The following is an 18,888-nucleotide window of genomic DNA, read 5'->3' as shown; positions in this document are numbered from 1 at the left end:
TGTGCTCATCAGCTGAATAGGCTGAGAAGTACTATTGTATTGTGGACAATTTTAATCATTACTAATACAGCAATTATTAATTTAATCTCTCACTAGAAGAGAGTGTGTGCTGTGTGGAGCAGCTGTCATTGCTATGCAAGGCTGTTGGGTGTGGCTGCAGAAACCAAATGCTTTCATTCTGGAAGGCAGAGCTCTAGATTGTGGCAGGGAAGGATCAGACAGTGGCATGTTGCAGCTTACAACAGGCTCTAGTTTCTGTTACGAAATACTTGAATACAAATAATATTATTGTTGTGTAGCGCCCCCTCTCCACCTGGTTACCTCCTTTAATGCCAATCCGCTTACAGGTTTTGATGGACAGGTCTGGGTTCTTTTGGATTCCACCACCCACTCAGCGGGGTGTATCTTCTTTCTTTTTTTCCTATGAAATTCTTTGGCGGTGCCTCCACCCCCCCTCGCTCCTTCCTGGCAGGGTCACCAGGGCAGCTGGGGCGGAAAATTCTAACTACAGAGTAATCCCAATTTACTTGCCAGATAGTTGGAGACTTCCAAGAAATAACACGAGCACATAAAAATATATTCAACACAATAATTATATTAAACAGGAGACAAATACAACATAACAGGGTAAAACACAATTTTTAGGGTCACCGGTGCCCACACTGCAAATACCCGTGACTCGATGTAGCAAATGTAAATTAGGGTCCTGTTGGTACGCGTACTTTGCTGGGGCCCTTGATGACCTATAACCACAAAATTCTTCTCTGCAGTGGTTTAGCAGCGTGGCTGACTGGGTTCAGTACAGCCCAAAGGACTCACAAGTGGGAGAAGGTGGTAAATCCATCCACAGGTGTAATATGCAGCGGGTTATAAAATCCTCAAACCCTTACTCCCTGGCTTGAGGACACAGTTCAGGGAGTAAGGGGTCCCCAGAACAAATTCCCTGACTAACTAACTAAACGATGGTGCACTCACAAACTCCATGAATGATCCTCAGGTTCGAAGATGACTCTGGACTCCTCAGTCACTGCAGAGGGGCTGCTCTCTGCTGGCAGGGATCCTCCTCAGGCAGGAATCGGGCTGCGTCGGGGGTTACAGTTGTTAAATACAAGGTCTTGCAAAGAACAACACACCTGATCACCAACCCTGAGATCCTTGAGAGGAGTGTGGGAACCTGCTCATATTGATACCAATGGAGTATGGCAATTTACACAAGCTGAGGATCTGCCTCACCCACCTTCCCAAGTTGAAATAATGAACCAAACTTCTAATGTGGTTGGGGTCTAGTTCAGTAGCAAGTTACTCATTTTGCATACCCAAGAAATGGCAGTTTAATGCTAGTTACATTTTACCACTTACTCTCATTTACATCCAATTTCTGACTAATTTGCATCCAGTATCTAATTTACAGCATCATTAAATCATCAGTGAGAATTTGAGTCAGACTTTGGACAGAGGTAAGTAAAATCAGTGATCAAATTAATGAGACAAATTCAGAGCTGCTTGAGCATGGAGCTGCAGAATCTGTACTGGTGGTAGGAGGAAGAAAGAGTGGCATGCTGGCTGGGCGGATATGTACAAGAGCAGAAGCTGGTGTGAGAACATTTATACCAAGAGTGATATCACTGACATCCAGGGATGCAGCAAAGGGTGTGGCTTCGTGGAAATGTTCAATGGTTGGGACACAGCCAGGTAGGTCACATTCAGAGTTAGTACAAAAAGACAGCTGATACACAAAGGCTGCTGAAACTTAGGTCTGGCTATTTTTACAGGAGTCTAATAAGTGCAAAGATCTCATTCATAGCAGACATTGAACACCATTGATTCTGAATCAATCATCTATTGTTACAAAACCAGTGGGGCATTTTTTAAAAGGCAAGTGAGCAAGTGGTGTTGGATTAGTATAGCGCTCTTATTAAAATTAAAAATGGTGTTCTCTACTGTGACAGGGTCAGGCCAGATGGCTACAGGAGAGTGTTAGAAGGCAGATATATTAGTCCCAGATTAGGCAGGTCCATTTTCCCTGGGTAAGGTAACAGGGGCAGTTGCAGAACAAGAAGGAACTTGCTGGAACAAATTCAGGCAGGCAGGCTAATTAGGACACCTGGAGCCAATTAAGAAGCTACTAGACTCAATTAGGGCAGGCTGGCTAATCAGGGCACCTGAGTTTAAAAAGGACCTCACTTCAGTTTGTGGCATGCGTGTGAGGAGCTGGGAGCAAGAGGCACTAGGAGCTGAGAGTGAGAAAGTGTACTGCTGGAGGGCTGAGGAGTACAAGCATTGTCAGATATCAGGAGGAAGGTCCTGTGGTGAGGATAAAGAAGGTGTTGGGAGGAGGCCATGGGGAAGTAGCCCAGGGAGTTGTAGCTGTCGTGCAGCTGTTCCAGGAGGCACTCTAGACAGCTGCAGTCCACAGGGCCCTAGGCTGGAACCCGGGGTAGAGGGGCGGGCCCGGGTTCCCCCCAAACTTCCAACTCCTGATCAGACACAGGAGGAGTTGACCTGGACTGTGGGGTTCTACCAGAGGGGAAGGTCTCTGGGCTGTTCCCCGACCCACATGGTGGATCAGCAGAGACTGCGGGGATTGTTCTCTTTCCTTTTTCCCATGCTGGCCAGTGATGAGGTTAGCTGAGTGAACGGCAGGTTTGAGCCACTAGCAAAAATGGCCCAACTGAGGGCTGCCGTGAGTCTCTGAGGCAAGCAAATCTGCCAATAAGCGCAGGACCCCCCAAGGCAGAGGAGGAACTTTGTATGTATTGCTGTACATGCATCTTTTATGGCAGACTTGTAAAATGTTACTCGTAACTTTGTATTTGGAAGGCTGGTAAACATTCAAAAGGGCTGATGCGTTAAAATAATCTAAATACCTAAATTAAATTGATCTAGCCCAGTGATTCTTAATCGGTGGTACACATACCCCTGGGGGTATGTAGAGGTCTTCCAGGGGGTAGCTCATCTAGCTTTTGCCTAGTTCTTCGAGTGCTTGCTCATGTCCATTCCATATTAGGTGTGTATGTTTCCCACATGCACCGATGTCAGAAGTTTTTCCCTCAGCAGTATCTGTAGGGGACCAGCTCTGGCATGCTCTGGAGTGGCGCCCGCATGGCGCGGTATAAGGGGCACCGCCGACTCCCCCCACCCTCAGTTCCTTCTTGCTGCCAGTGATGGTGCTGGAACATCTGCTGCTTCAGCTAGCATTGATTTCTTCTCTGTTCTTGCAAACTTTGAAATCCTGTAAAATAGCTATATATTGTTAGTCATTTTCTTAGTTACCCTTAGTAATAGTTCTCAAATTCTCTGTTAGTCCCCAACGGGACCCAGCCGAGGGTCAGAGCATGTCCTGGTCCCTAGGCTTTAAGCCCTGCAATCGCTGCAGTCTATGCCCGTCAGCGATTCACATACACAGCTGCCTAAGATGCTTAGGCAAGGAGCACATAAGTGACAAGTGCTGTTGACACCTAAAGCCCTTCAAGCAGCTCAGGAGATCTTGATGCTCCCAGTGCCGCCCTCACCTGCTCCTGCGGTAACCTGGTCTGGGGGGAAACCCACGTTAAGACCTACGTGTGTGTCCCTGTTCAGTGGAACCATTCCCCATCGAGAGAGACGTCCCACCAGTGTTCGCCCACCCGTAGCCGTCCCACCTCAGGACGGGAGAGGCAGACTGAGCAGAGCCCTCTTTGGTCCCCACACCACAGGGGCACTGATCGAGGGACTAGAGGTGTACCTCACGGGTAGTTTGGCGGAGACCCTCTGAGGCACATGTCACCTGGCAAGAACTTTGGGACCAGCCCTGACCATCTTCAAAGGCTTGGTACCGATCCCGGTACTGATCAGGTACCAGAGACCACCCATCGCTGGGCCGTCATCACCCGTATCCAAAAGGAACGTCGCCGTACTCAGGACGATCCTCCTGGCAACCGGCTCATAGTAGCTCCTGGTCCTGCTTGGATGTAAGGTTTATTTGTCTTCCAGCCTTCAGTTGAGAGTGACCAACCACCAAGCCCTCCATGACTTCAATATGTGGCAAGCCATGGCCAAGTTCGAAGGGTGGCTCCCTGAGGCTTCCAAGAAGGAGTTCCAATCGATCCTCAATGAGGACATGAGCACAGCCAGGGTGGGCCTCCAGGCAGCGTCCAATGCCATGGACGCTGCTGCCTGCACCATGGCTTCTGCTGTCTCCATGCGGCGAGCCTCCTGGCTGCTCCTCTCTGGGTTGTCCACTGAGGCTCAGCAGTCATTGCAGGACCTGCCCTTCGACGGCCAGGCCCTATTTGCAGAGCAAACAGACAGCAAATTGCATGGCCTCAAGGACTCCCGCACCATCCTAAAAATCTTGGTCTCTACGTCCCAGCCGCGGTGCATAAGTGGTTCAAATTGCAGCAGCTGCTGAGCCAGGGAAGTCAGCCATGGCAGGACCAGCCCCATAAATGAACCAAGGGCTAAAAGCACCGCCCAAGCCACCTGCCTCCACCCTCTGCCCAGTCAGGCTCAACCCGTAATAAGCAGGGGGTCAAACGGTTGTTTTGAGGGTGCGCCCAAGGGCGACCTACCAGACTATTCCCCAGATCCATCCTTCCCTGTGTTCTCCAGCTGCCTTTCCCTCTTCCTGCCTGCCTGGAAGGCTATAACCTCAGACCAATGGGTCCTCAGCATGGTGGAACAGGGTTATACCATCCAGTTCCTTTCTACGCCCCCTTCACACCTGCCTTCCCTATCCCTTTTCAGGGACCCCTCTCACAAGAGTCCTCGCGCAGAAGGTAAAGGGCTTACTACAGCTGGGTGCGATGGAAGAAGTTCCTCTCAAGTACAGGAACAAGAGGTTCTATTCCCGGTACTTTTTTAATCCCAAAGGCCAAGGGCAGTCTATGGCCCGTCCTGGACCTGCGAGACCTCAACAAGTACCTAAAGAAGTAAAGTTCTGCATGGTTTCCCTGGATCCAGGAGACTGGTATGCTGCCCTTGACTTGAAGGACGCATACTTCCACATAGCGATCTTTCAAGGACACAGATTTTTCCTCCGGCTTACAGTGGGGCCCCACCACTACCAGTTTACAGTCCTCCCATTCGGCCAGGCAACAGCACCAAGAGTGTTTATCAAGTGCATGTTGGTGGTAGTGGCTTACCTCAGGCGCCGGGGTATTCAGATCTACCCATACATCGATGACTGGCTTGTCAAGGGCAGTTCCAGGTCTCAAGTCCAAAGGGATGTCATGTCATTCAGGCCATGTGCTGCTCTCTGGGCCTACTGGTAAGCAACAAAAAGTCGCATTCATGCCAGTGCAGAGGATAGAGTTCATTGGAGCAGTCCTCGACTCGATCTGCGCCAGGGCATTCTTGCCACTGGAAACGTTCCACGCATAGACGAACCTCATCACAGAAGTCTCCATGTTCCCTCTGTCTGCAGCCAGGGTCTGTCTGTGTCTCCTGGGTCACATGGCAACATGCACTTACGTGGTCTGCCATGCCAGGCTCCGGGTGCGGCCCCTACAACAATGGCTGGGGATGGTCTATTACCAGTCCCGGGATCCCCTGGAAAAGATTGTTACCATTCCTAGGCTATGCTTACCTTGCTGCGATGGTGGAATGACTGCAGGACAATTCTGGAAGGGGTTCCGTTCGATAACCCCCCTCACTGCATCGAGCTGTGCACGTCTTGGACCTCGGCTTGGGTGCACATCTTGGCAACCGCCAGACACAGAATGTGGTCCCCGGAGGAGGCAAAGTTGCACATAAACGTCAAAGAGCTCCAAGCAGTCCGGCTGGCGTGCGGTGCCTTCCTGCCCCACCTGTCAGGCAAGGTGGTACAAGTCCTGACGGACAACACAGCCTTGATGTTCTACATCAACAGGTAAGGGGAAGCAAACTCGTTGACTCTCTGTCAAGAGGCACTCCATCTATGGGACTTTGGCATCAGCCACGAAATCCACCTGGAAGCTTGTCACCTTCCCGGTGTCAAGAATACGTTGGCGGACCAGCTCAGCAGGGACTTCTCCTCTCACCACAAGTGGTCGCTCCATCCAGGGTAGCCTGCATGATCTTCCAAAGGTGGGGAACTCCCCAAGCGGACCTATTTGCTACCAGGTAGAACAGGAAATGCCACCGGTTTTGCTCTGGGCAAGGTCTGAGCAATGGCTCCCTCTCTGATGCTTTCCTCACATTGTGGTCAGGGAGACTGATGTACGTGTTCCCTCCAATTCCACTCATCGGCAATGTCCTGGCAAAGATCAAGAGAGACAAAGCTCAGGTTGTCATGATTGTCCTGGCATGGCCTCACCAACATTGGTTCGGCACGCTCATGAGCTTGTCCCTGGCCCATGCCCAACCTCCCGGACCTGCTGTCACAGGACCATGGTCGGCCCCTACACTCAAACCTTGACTCCCTCCACCTTTCAGCATGGATGCTGCATGGTTGAACCCCAAGGAACAGACCTGTTCAGAAGGAGTCCTGGGGAGTAGGAAGCCCTCAACCAGACTGATTTACCTGGCCACATGGGCGAGGTTTTCCCACTGGGCATCCAAGCATGGCATCTCTCCCAGATTCCATAATGTATTTAATTTGTGTTCGTAACCAATTGACTTTAAACTAAACTGCTTTGGTAGGATGAGTCACAGGGTCTGCTGGAATTTGTAGCTTATATGCCTATCTTTTTTTAAAAAAAGCAAAACAAAACACATCTCACAGGAAGAGGGTATTTTTCTTGCTGTTAACTAAACTAAGCTTATGATCAAAAATCTGATAGATAACCTTTTTAAATACTTACTTGGCAGTCTTTTGAGTATATGTTCAGAATGTACAAGTTTCTTTTGAGAAACAACTTTTCAGTCACAGAAGTGTTTTATTCAGCGACTCACAAGGGGAAAAACAACCAAAAAACTGTTACCATGAGAAATCGTAACTTCTGTTTTCTTTATAAAAATAAACAATTACTCTCTAACTCATTATAAAAAAGCAAAATCCAGTTGTATAGTTGAGGACCTTACTTTGAGTCCACTTTATTTAAATGTAGTCATCTACCACAGAGAATCTCTATGCATTCTAAAATAGCTAAATGCGTTACATACTTGGCCTAGATGCACCTTTTTATACTTGCAAAACAGGGAACTAGGATGTTAAACTGACTTCACACTGCATTTACATATTCATAATGGCCAGATTCTGCCCTCACTTGCTCTCATGCATGCTACTGAAGGCAGTAGTATTACATAGGTACAACTGAGGATTGAATTCAATCCTCTGAGTCAAATTTTGGATATACTTTGGTTTGAAGTATAGTGTTATATCATGTGGGTACAGAAACATTGTTCAGGCATCTCCCTTCATTATAACAAACCAATCTAAATGAACGAATAGAGTCATTTCTGACTTTGAATTCTATGGATGATGAGCACCTTCAATTATCATTGAGTAAATGGGATTTGAAGGTTCTCAAGACCTTGCAGGATTTGTCCCTAATGACTTTGAAATACATTGTGTCATTGCTGATACAGATGAGAGTTGATCTGAAGCATTTTCTCAAGGTGACATAAATTAATTTTCACTGTGAAATTTTAGGCACGTAACTCCCATTAAACCAGTTAACATTTTGGGTAGCACTTTGACAATGAGCTGTCTATAGCAAGTGACTAAAACAAGAATGAATGGTGTTACAGTTCAGGGCAACTGCATCTGTATTTCCTCCTCTATTGTCCAGCAAGGGCACCCAAACTAGGGTCCCAGCTCCTCAGCTGTCATCTCTCTCAGGCAGAGACCCATGTCTCTCTCCCTTTTGACCAGGGTTTCTCCAGGATGAACAGTTCCCTGCCTACACTGTGTTGTTTCCCAAAATCCTTCTGTCCTCAGAGATGTGAGGCAAGGTAATTGCCAACAGTTATAACTTACCACACATCTCTTTCTAAGCAAACACTTCTTTTCCTAAGGTGAAAACATATTAAAACAATAAAATAACCTAAATTTATGCTAATAAGCTTAGCACAGATCATCCGTGAAGTCCAGCGAGGGCTCTGATTGGTTATAGTCCTTCCAACCCTTCCCTAGGATTGGGTCCCCCCTTTGACCAGAGGTCCTGTCCATTTGCTGGATCAGAAAGCAGGCCCTGAGTCCATTTTAATTCCGGCTATTTAACCAAAAATCATTCTGGAGAATTCAGTTTGAATCTGTATATCCAAGCTTCTCTTCAGCTGGTGGTAGCTCTCTTGAGGTGTTACAATTTGAGTGCATTTGCTTAACCACCCCGCCACTTTTCTTAGAACCTGGAGGGCTCCCTTCCCCATGGAAATACATACAGTCTCTCAATAGTACATAAATACTTGCATTTTTAATATAATGAATTCCTAAAATACTTAAACTTTTTTCAATAAAATTTAACTTACTTCAGTAGGGTTTGTCAAGGATATTGTCATATCTGTCAGAGATGGTTGTGAAAAGTATGAGAATATTGGTTCCTTTCAACTACACTTTCAGAAAACGTTAAATAAGTGTATTCCAAAAATTTTTCTGTTCAGTTCAGATGGCATATTGCTACATTATGATACTATAAGATCTCTTTAGCAGTAATAAAAGTGCTGTTCAGTTGTAAAAGGTTTCTGAAAGAACTACAGACTTTCATAAGGCAATTAAAATTACTACTGAGTAAGGACACTATGGGATAAACTATGTTTTTTCCAAAAGGAAATGATGTGTAATGCTGTTCCAACAATTTTCCAATATATTAGTAGTTTGATTGCTATGGTTGTATGGAAGAATGTGTATTCATATTAATGTTTTTATGACATATGTTTATATTGACCAGGATCTTATTACTGGGTTTAGGTTTAACAACAGGATACAGAAATTTTACAGGTACTATACCGGGGTGGGCAAACTACAGCCCGTGGGCTGGATCCGGCCTGTCAGGGCTTCAGATCCGGCCCGCAGGATTGCCAGCCCCGTGGTGCCGTGGGGCTAAGGCAGGCTGCCTGCCTGCCCTGGCCCCATGCCACTCCTGGAAGTGGCCAGCACCACATCCCTGCAGCCCCTGGGGGGAGAAGGGGGACAGAGGGCTCCATGCACTGCCCTCGCCTGCAGGCACCACCCCCTGCAGCTCCCGTTGGCTGGGAACAGGGAGCCACAGCCAATGGGAGCAGGGCGTGGGGGGGTAGCCACAGATGAGGGCAGCGCGTGGAGCCCTCTGCACTCCCTCCCCCAGGGGACACAGGGACATGGTGCCAGCTGCTTCTGGGAGCAGCACGGGGCCAGGGCAGGCAGGGAGCCTGCCTTAGCCCCACTGTGTGCTGCTGCCACCCCAGAGCCACTCAAGGTAAGCAGCTCTGGGTCAGAGCACCCTGCATCCCTCCTGCACCTCAGCCCCCTTCCCTGAGCCCCCTGCTACACCCCTTCCTGCTCCTCACATCCCTCCTGCTCCCCAACCCCTTGCTCTGAGTCTCTTCCTGCACACTGCACCCACACCCTGAACTCCCTCCCGCACCCAAGCCCTTGCCCCAGCCCTACATTCATGGCCCTGCATGCAATTTCCCCACCCAGATGTGGCCCTTGGGTCAAAAAGTTTGCCCACCCCTGTACTATAGGAAGACTTGTAAAATCTTCATTTCCATCTAAGAAAGTATGAAGCACGGCTCAGCTTCAGTGATAGCTGATAATGATCAATCAAATACAAACATTAACGCCACATCAACTAATAATTAATTTAATTGGCTATCAACTTGATTGATGCACTTATACAAAATTGTACATAAAGAAGAAGAATTCCATTTTAATAAAATAAAAAGGTAAAGTGTGCAGAAAGGTATTGCTAATTTAAGATTCATGAGAATTCATCTCATTTTAATAAGTTATGAGAGCACCTGCTATAGCTTTTCTCTTCCTAACTATTACAGGCTACAGATAATAGGCTACTATTACAGCCATGTTAGTCTGTATTCGCAAAAAGAAAAGGAGGACTTGTAGCACCTTAGAGACTAACAAATTTATTTGAGCATAAGCTTTCATGAGCGATGAAGTGAGCTGTAGGTCACTTAAGCTTATGCTCAAATAAATTTGTTAGTCTCTAAAGTGTCACAAGTCCTCCTTTTCTTATTACAGGCTCGTTTACAGAAGCAATTTCAATCAAAAATTACAAGATATTCCCATGCAAAAGAAAGTCAAAGGAGGACTTCCTTCTGTCAGCCTTAACTTTTTTTGTTTTTAAATCCATTAACTGTGAGGAGCGTGGGGGGTTGTACCTTTCATCTCTGAAGACCTAGGTTTGAATCCTGATTAAGCCCCCCAGTTCAAAAACGTACTTCAGCATGTGAGTAATCTCACTGAGGTCAGTTGTTTTTGCCAAGTACAGTATATTTTGTGATTGTTGCAAATTGAGTGAACAAACAGTTAAGCAAATTCACTAATTCATAATGGGTCTCCCAGTCTGTGTGAATTAGCAGATTTCTACTGTATTCTGATTACCCTAAATCTGCAGTGCAGGCTTTTAAAAATATTTGTGTGTGCACATCTAAAAAATGGTAAATGGATGGGTGGGTAGGAGAGAGTAAAAGGTTCATAATCTTTGAAAAGCTGTTGGCGAGCTTACACAATCCAGTTACAGGAATAGGACAACCCCATCATTTACCCTTGAATAGTAAGAAGAAAGAATGCGCCCTTGGTGAGAAAGCTGATAAAAATGACACATGGCAGACATAACAGAGCCACCAAAAGCAATGATTTGGATTTTGCTAAAGGTTAATAACTTTTCAGGGAATGTATTGGCTCCTTTGAGTCAGATAAATGGGCACTGTGTCAATTTATGAGTGCGTTTCTGGAACAGGAAATATGCTGACACTGTTTCAACAGAAACATGTCTAATTGCAATATTTCACCCTGACCATTGTGAATATTTGTTGGCATTATTGCAGTTATTTCAGTCACAAGTATTTCAAACAGTACATAGAATATTTTTTATAATTTGCCTTAGCATGACGGTAATTCTGTATACTGAATAGTATGAGTAGAACTTTCAAAAGCTCCTAAGTCACTTAGGATTTTAAATTCTGTGAAGATCAGTGAGACATAGGCTCCTTAGTGCCTTCGACACTTCTGAAAATGTTACCCTCTGTTCGTTCTTTCTATCCATCCATTGAGGCTTTTATAAAGTCCCTCTCACCATTAGATTCTCAGTGTTGTCTTTGACACTTATACACTGAAAGTTCAACAGTTCTCCATAAACTTTATTATTTATGCAGAAAAGCAAGTAAGATTTTTAAAAAGTAAAGAAAATATTTCTCTCTTGAAAACATTTTTACGGTCAGGTGGATATGATCATTTGAACAAACAATGAGTGCACTAACACTTCAGCAAACAGATAATCTTGCAAATCTTTTTCGGTCAGAGTAGGGCCTTGTTGCCTTTCCTTCTAGTAGGTTTGTACCATTGTTACTTATTTTACTATTCAGACATTGACAGCATTTTGCTATTTGGTGCTTGGTAATTTTTATTGTTGTTGCATTTAATTCAATCACAAAATCCGTATTTTTAATCTGTTTTTTTTGTGAAATACATCTGATCACTTCAGATTAAATTCCCTATAGAACTGGTTAGCAGTGTTTTATGTAAGCGAAAATACTTTTACTTTTTAAATCTAAAGCAGAAGGATGACAAAGTGAATGAGAAGGGAAAATCTAGAAAGACTGTACTTAGTAGAATGAGCCAATAAGCATGATATATACAACAGTATAATGCCAAGTTTATGGTAGGCTTAAAAGCAAAAGATACAAAATAGCTGTCGTTTTATATTATTCTTATTAAAAGCTTATCGTTTCAGCATAATTACTGTGCAGAATGAAACTCCACCCCTTTTGCTAGCATTTTTGACACTTTCAATTATACATTATTGCTGATTTAAAAAAAAAAAAAAGGAAACAGCACAGTAGGAAACATCTAAAGTCAGAAGGAACATGCTAATTTTTAAACTGTGCTGTAAGTAAACAGATTTGGCGCTTCTTGTTTGGTACGTTATGCTGGAGGTCAAATTCTCTAATAGCCCAAAATATAAGTTAAAGCATGTTCTCATAACTTAATTTTTAAAAAATGGCTGTTTTCTGATGAAAATGAAAGTTTTCCAATAAATCTCTCAACTGCTGGTTTCTGCATGGGCATTTCTGTGTTCTGCATGAAACATTAAACAGTGTCTGTGACACATTGAAATCTTTCAACAGCTCCATTGCTAATTATTAACTATGGGGGGGAGTTCATTTTGCTCTTCACAACAGTCTGATTTAAGAATTCAGTGAGACTCTCATATGATTGTGTGGTTTATTCATTATTTAAAGAAAAGAACTGCCTTTCTTAAAATGCAAGTCAAATAGGATTATAACAGCTGCTTTAATGTAAGTAAAATAACCCCGCAAATGACAAAGCAAAATCTGAAAATATTACATATTTAAAATAGTTTCCAACATTACTGCAACTGGTGCAGTGATATGGTGAACTGAGGTAGTTTTGTGTGTGTATACAATTTGCCAGAGGCTCTAAAACAAACAAAAGTATAATAAGCACTCACCACCTTCTGTACTCTCATTAGGAATTTAGATAAGAAGTGAAAAATGAACATTTGTTGTTGGTAAGTAGTAAGTACACAGTGGAAAACAAATAATGCAATGATGGCTTACGTGTTGGAAAAATTTATGCAACTGTCTCCTCTTCACTCCCCAGCCCCCTCCAGTCATTTGTATATTATAATTGCAATTACTTAAAAAAAAATCTGTCAATAAATAGTGTTGTTTAATCTCACTATTCTGAAAGACAGCCTTTTAGTTAGCAGTTGCATGACAAGGTAGATATATATTTAATGTGAAGAACATTGTAAACAAGAAACCATGAGTTTAATCTTCATCCTCATTTTGAATAACACATTTTTAAAGAAAACCCCTAGATTAAATAATACACTGTTATAGTAGAACTGTATAAAATCTATCATTCATTCACAGAAAATTTATATTCAAAAGCTGAATCTTTGAGATTGAACAAAAAATTTTTAGCCCTGGTTCAGAAGACAACAGTAAAAAAACAAAAAATGGTAACCAAGAGACTGAAGGAGTGGATTGTGTGGGTTGTTAGAACTGCACACTAGCCCCAGTTATTGACCCAGTGACTCCTAATGGCCTCTTTCTTACCATTGCCCACATGTCACTGTGGTTCTCAAATTATTTGTCAGAAAAAGAGGAGGACTGAAGTTGGAGCACTGATGGCAGAAAATTCAGGTTTAGGCACACAGAAGTACAAAGATTTTCTATAAGCCTGCATTGAAGCCATGGCAAAGACAAAAAGATCCTTTTCCTCCTCTTCCATAGTAGCTGCCAAAACATGGCAAACAAGCTATTCAGGGTGACAAAACCTTGATCAGACAGATTGCCCGTATTCCGCAACAGAGCCCAGCCCTACTTGCTGGGGAAAAACTAAGATTTCAGAGTTACCCAGGTTTGGACACTGCACAGAGCCACTGTTAGTTGGAATGTAGAAAGAACGATATTACTATGCCATTTATATACTTGTGGGAATGATACTGTCACTATCATTTAGACAGTATTGTCAGTTTTTAAGCAATCCTATTGACAGGACCTCTGGATAGAAATTAGATAAATTGTAGAACTATTTTGAAGTGGATCTGAAATAGTTACAGTGGATTTCTCTTCAAAGCTAAGAGGCCAGTGCACTAGAGAGTAAATCCTGATTCTATGATGATAATCAGTAGTAGTAACTGTAGAATTTAATTTTGATCCATTACCAGAAGCACTGATTTTAAACTGTCAATATCAAACTATTTGGAGGAAGTACACTGAATTCTTTTCAATACTCCTGACAAGCTACAATGGCAAGACATCTTTAAGTAAGAAATGCTTTCACTCACTACATGTCATATATGGATCTTAGCAGTTAGAGCTCTTTTCCAATGGGTCATCAGTCCTAAAGTTTAAAACAATCAAGAGTATAGCTTGATTTCCATTGGATTAGATGTACTTTGACTACACAGCGTTCGGTATTTAAACTCCCGTACACCAAAATTGAAGAGCAATAAAAAAAAGCTGATGGACTTTTTTCTGAGACTTGACAATTGATCACCATCTTTGTGAACTGCAGTAATTGATTCAGACTAAATCTAGATTAAAATAACCCTCAAATTTTCTTCTTCAACCACATTCCAATGAATAATAGGTGATGTCTTTGGTGGCATAATAAAAATCTGGTCCATGCATGGAAAAAAATGAGACATGAAGTCCATGCATTATAGCACATACACAGTTGTGTGTCTTGCATAATTACTACAGTTGCAATAAAATAATTATTTAGGTCTATAATTTGTAGGGGTGGTGGTTGCTGCGCAAATAAAATTTGAATATGGACCTCAAGTCTTGTTTTTCACAGGTTGTCCCTCATTTACCAAACATCATTAGTTTAAGATGTTGGCCCTTTGTCTTTAGTTTTCTTTAATTTACAAAAAAAAAAAACCTTGTTACATGGATCTTGTATCTTAAAGCTGTCTAAAACCTTTCATACGCTCTTTCACTGTAAGCTTCATATTTATTCAACTGCTATTCTTCTCCTTCAGCCTTACATGAAAATATCTTTCTTAAGCAGTTTTTATTCTATTTCTTCTTTGTGAAGACTAAAGCAAATTAACTGTAGAACTAATCTGCCGTTCCTCATTCCCGTTTTCCAGTATCATTTTTATTTGACCAATTTTCTCCACTATTTTTTCTGCCTTATATGACTGAACTACTGTATATCGAGAATCCTTTGATTTGTTGAAATATTTTCTGAAGTCAGCATTCAGCATTTCTTTTGTTCTCTCTATTATCCATTTAACTAGTTCTGGATAGTTTTTTAGTTATAATAAATATTTGTCTTCCAAATTGGTTGTATTTCAAAGCCTTTGATAAGCAATATTGTTGTTAGTATTCTTTATGTGAGTATCTGTTGCCATTTCTAGTCTTTCCAGCTCTTTTTATTAAATTTATGTTCCCCCTTCTGTAGTACATTCCCAATATAATAAAGAATTCAAATAAAATCCTCTGGACATTTTTTAGTCTTTCAAAGTCAGCTTTTCTAAACTCCAAAATGTTTGTATTAGAGTTGACCCTCTGACATTTTGTGATTGTTTCACATTTCACTGGTTTTTAAGTGATGTCTAGTGTCAGCCTTATTTGTAACACAGTACTTGGCTCATTTTCTGAAATTAGGTCCCAAATACTTATTGAAAGTGTGGGTCATTCAATAAAACAGCAATAGAAAACAAGCATTTACTACCTCTAGGAATATGTCAGCACATTTATTTTTGCATATTATTATTATTATTATTATCCAATCAGCACCTAATTACTGTGATCAAAGCTAATGTTAATAGGCCCTCACCTTCCTTCAACTTGGGCACTATTTAAAAAAATGACATGAAACCTGGATTCAGTGGTCTCTCTTCAAACCACCTGCATCTATAAAAAATAGACAGAAACAAAGAATATTAAATTGTCATAAAGTAACTGAGGGGATCACCCAAAATCTGATAGACGATCTCAATATTCCAGTGATCCAAACCAGGTTTCACCTGATGGTGAAAAGTGAAGAACAACCCAGGTTATTTCACTTCACATATGAAATAAGAGGGGGGAAAATCTGCAATATGTAAGGTCTTACATTTCAAAATTTGATTGTTGATTATCTCTTGGCTTGCTTACTGTTTGTGGAGAATGGATATGACCAGTTTTCTATTCTGCTAAATAGAGGCAAAAATGAAGTAGCTAATGGTATGAGTAGCATCCATGGGGCCAGGAAACCAAAAAGGAGTGGATTACAATAATCTAGCTTGCAAGTGATGATGGGAATTGTATGATTACAGTTAGGTACATGGGGGGAGACGCTTTCCAAATAATTCAGAGATAGCAATAGATACCCTGAGCCATGTTGAGAGCAGCCTTGCATGATACCTGAATTCTGCACTGTCCTATTAGTAGTGGATTCACCCCCTGTTAATGGACAGATTCTACCTGTGAATTCCATTACATGTATCCCTGAGCCAGAAACAGGAACATTGTTGCTCTGGATTGAGTTTAAACCAGATGTCCATCTCTTCCCCAAAGACCTATGCCATGAAATATCATCCATCATGGTTTGACAGTAAATAACACTGATAGTATTTACACTGTGTGAATGGTAGGCATTATTATATGAGTCATGTATACTATATGATAAACACCTGGAGGAGCAGGATGGAACTCTGCAGTGTCATGCATTAGAGTCTCTTAGTAAAGGGACGTAGGTGCTCCTCACCACTTGCTGAGAGCTCCCACTCAGGAACATTTTCATCCACTGAGGAGTGAATCTATCCCCCTCCCCTCAGGGCCAACAGCCTGACAGATCTGACATAATCAGCAAGTGAGAAGATTGTCCTTTACATTGACTAATGTTATCTCCATACCACAAATCAGTTTGAAACTAGACTGTACCGTGTCAAGCAGTTTATAAACATTTATAGCCTTTTTTATGTATAAGAACATTACCTGATTCACTTTGCTTTTTCTGCTGCTACAGCTAACATTCATCTGTAAGCAGAGGTGATGGAACAATTTGTATTGGGAGGAGGGGGGGTTGGGTGCTGAAAGACATACTGTAAACCCTGTATATAATGGAAACCACTTCAAGCCCTGGGGTGCTGCCAGACCCCCATCACCCCTAGTTCTAGTACCTGTGTCTTTCCATCTGTCCAAACTGTGTATACTTTCTCACCCAACAATTCATAGGCTTTCTTTTTCCCAGATCAATATCATAGATAAACCAATAATTGCTACCTTAATGGTTAAAGAGGTTAATGGAAAATATTGCTCAATTAGTAAAGCAGATTTTGTTCTGGGAAATGCAGAAAATTTTTAGGAAGCAAGCCGTGGAGGTGGATATAAACTCAGTAATAAAATGCATGGGGCCAGATCCTCTGCTATATTGTATGTCAGATTTTGTTTCTCCACTGACCCTGTGTATGCAAAGACCAGAGAAAAGAATAAAGTTTTTGACAAAGTATTGTATGTGATTCATGTTATTAAGTTGCATTGTGTTGAACAATATGTGAAGAACCAGTTATACAGAAGACCTGGAAAAAGAATGTATTTATAAGTGTAATCTCATAGGGAAAAATGAGTGGTTTTTCTATACTTGCAAGTTTAAATAAAACTCATTGTTTTCATATTAATGTCTTCACATAATATAAAAAATAATTACCAATTATAATGAAGTAGAAAGCTAGTTACCCTCACATTGCTCTAATATATGCACCTCTTTTGATCTGAAAGCCCTTTAAATTTGGCAGTGTTATCTACAACAGATGAAGTGGATTTATTTGAAATTCAAGTCTAGTGGACTTCATGAGCAATATATCTGCAAATTGTTGCAGGTTATTATCCCAGGCAATAACTGTGATAATTGCTAGGTTTTCTCTTTTTAAAAACAAAGTAGTTAAAAGTGGCATACTGTAGTTAATCATTAACATTGCCAGTAAACAAATTTTTTCATGGAGGTATATAAAATGTGTGTATTTATAAATAGACAGGGAGAGTGAGCTGTTAAAATATAACTTAATTACATTAGCATAACTCGAGTGGGAGTTTAGTAAATATCAAATACTTTAATTAGTTTGCATCTTTTTATTTGGAAGATTAATGACACCCCTACATGACTGTTTACAGTGTTTAACAATATGACAGTTTTGTGCCAAACTAGTATACATGACCCCTTTAGAAGTAGCTGTATATTTAACTGTTAGTATTCAAGCTGGGTAGGTTGTTGACAGTGGGGTACTTTGGGATCTCTGGATATTAAAGCATGAACCTTTAAAACATGAGCTAAAATACACAAGTCTGTTAGCCCAGGGTGTAGCAGGCTTGCCCAGTCAGTATGACACTCTGTCCTCTGCTGTTGGTGGCTGGGATATTTATATGAGCCTACTACAGCCTTTAGTTCAAGTAGTAAAGGCTCATGCTTTTAGATCTCGAAGTCTAAGGTTCAATTCCCACTTCCAACAACTTTCCTGGGGGCATCATGTAATGCTTTTGGTAACACAGAACATCAGCTTTTTGTCTCCTGTGTTGGTCTGTTCTTTGCATCAATGGATAATAATTTTAGTCTTTTACATTCAGTTGCAGTTTTTCCACTGTACATTTTTTTATTGCTGATGCAGTTTCTGGAAAATTTGTAAATCACATTTGATTAAATGTAAGAAAATTAATTGAATCATCCGTGTTGGAATCATTGGATCTGAACACATCAGAGTTCAGTCTGAGTCACACACATTTATTGGCATGTTACTTACTTTAAAGCCATGATAAATAGGTTAAAAACCTGATCTGAAATCAAATTATAATTTGTTTTATTATGCCAAGCCAAGTAAATACTGTTTGAACTCCCTCCCTAGCTGACCAATCAAGTTAATTACTTTAAATATATTTGTGAGAAAAGGAGCTATGTGAAAATTGGTAAGAAATTAATTCTGTCATATTTTAATAATTTGTAAAAATGATATTGAGTCCATAAGTAGTGAAAGTGATATTCTTCTCTAACATCTAGAAGTGTACTGTAAATAAACATGCAGTTCTCTTGAGAAGGAAATGGGAATATTGCTGAAAAGCTGTGGTCTCTACAGTTTGACTGAGTGGCCAATTGATTTCTTCTTCTTTTTTTAAAATTCTAGATGCTGAAGAATACCAGCCTCCAATATGGAAATCCTACTGTGAGTATATCAGAAATCAGAATAAATATCAAAATCCTCTTAAAAGAAGTTTCAATGGAAGTTGTTTTCCCTCTCTTTAAAACAATTACCTACGCCCATTCAGCTCTTGTGAAAGTAGGTGCATTGGCAAACTGAAGTTTTCTTTTTATTC

General features: G+C 41.7%; 1 protein-coding gene across 2 annotated transcripts in view; it reads left to right on the top strand.

Annotated features, from left to right (window-relative positions):
• Positions 1-18,888, top strand: part of CHN2 (chimerin 2) — a 200,253-nt gene that overhangs the window by 54,766 nt on the left and 126,599 nt on the right. For both annotated transcript variants that reach the window (XM_084618759.1, XM_084618758.1), the window contains exon 2: positions 18,699-18,737. In XM_084618759.1, coding sequence (XP_084474885.1) covers positions 18,699-18,737 — 39 coding nt within the window. The remainder of the gene's footprint in view (positions 1-18,698; positions 18,738-18,888) is intronic.

Source organism: Lepidochelys olivacea, assembly GCF_965140295.1.
Source record: "Lepidochelys olivacea isolate rLepOli2 genome assembly, chromosome: 2".
NCBI lineage: Eukaryota > Metazoa > Chordata > Testudines > Cheloniidae > Lepidochelys > Lepidochelys olivacea.
The sequence above is the reverse complement of the archived record's forward strand: the minus strand, read 5'-3'. Positions and strand labels throughout refer to the sequence as shown.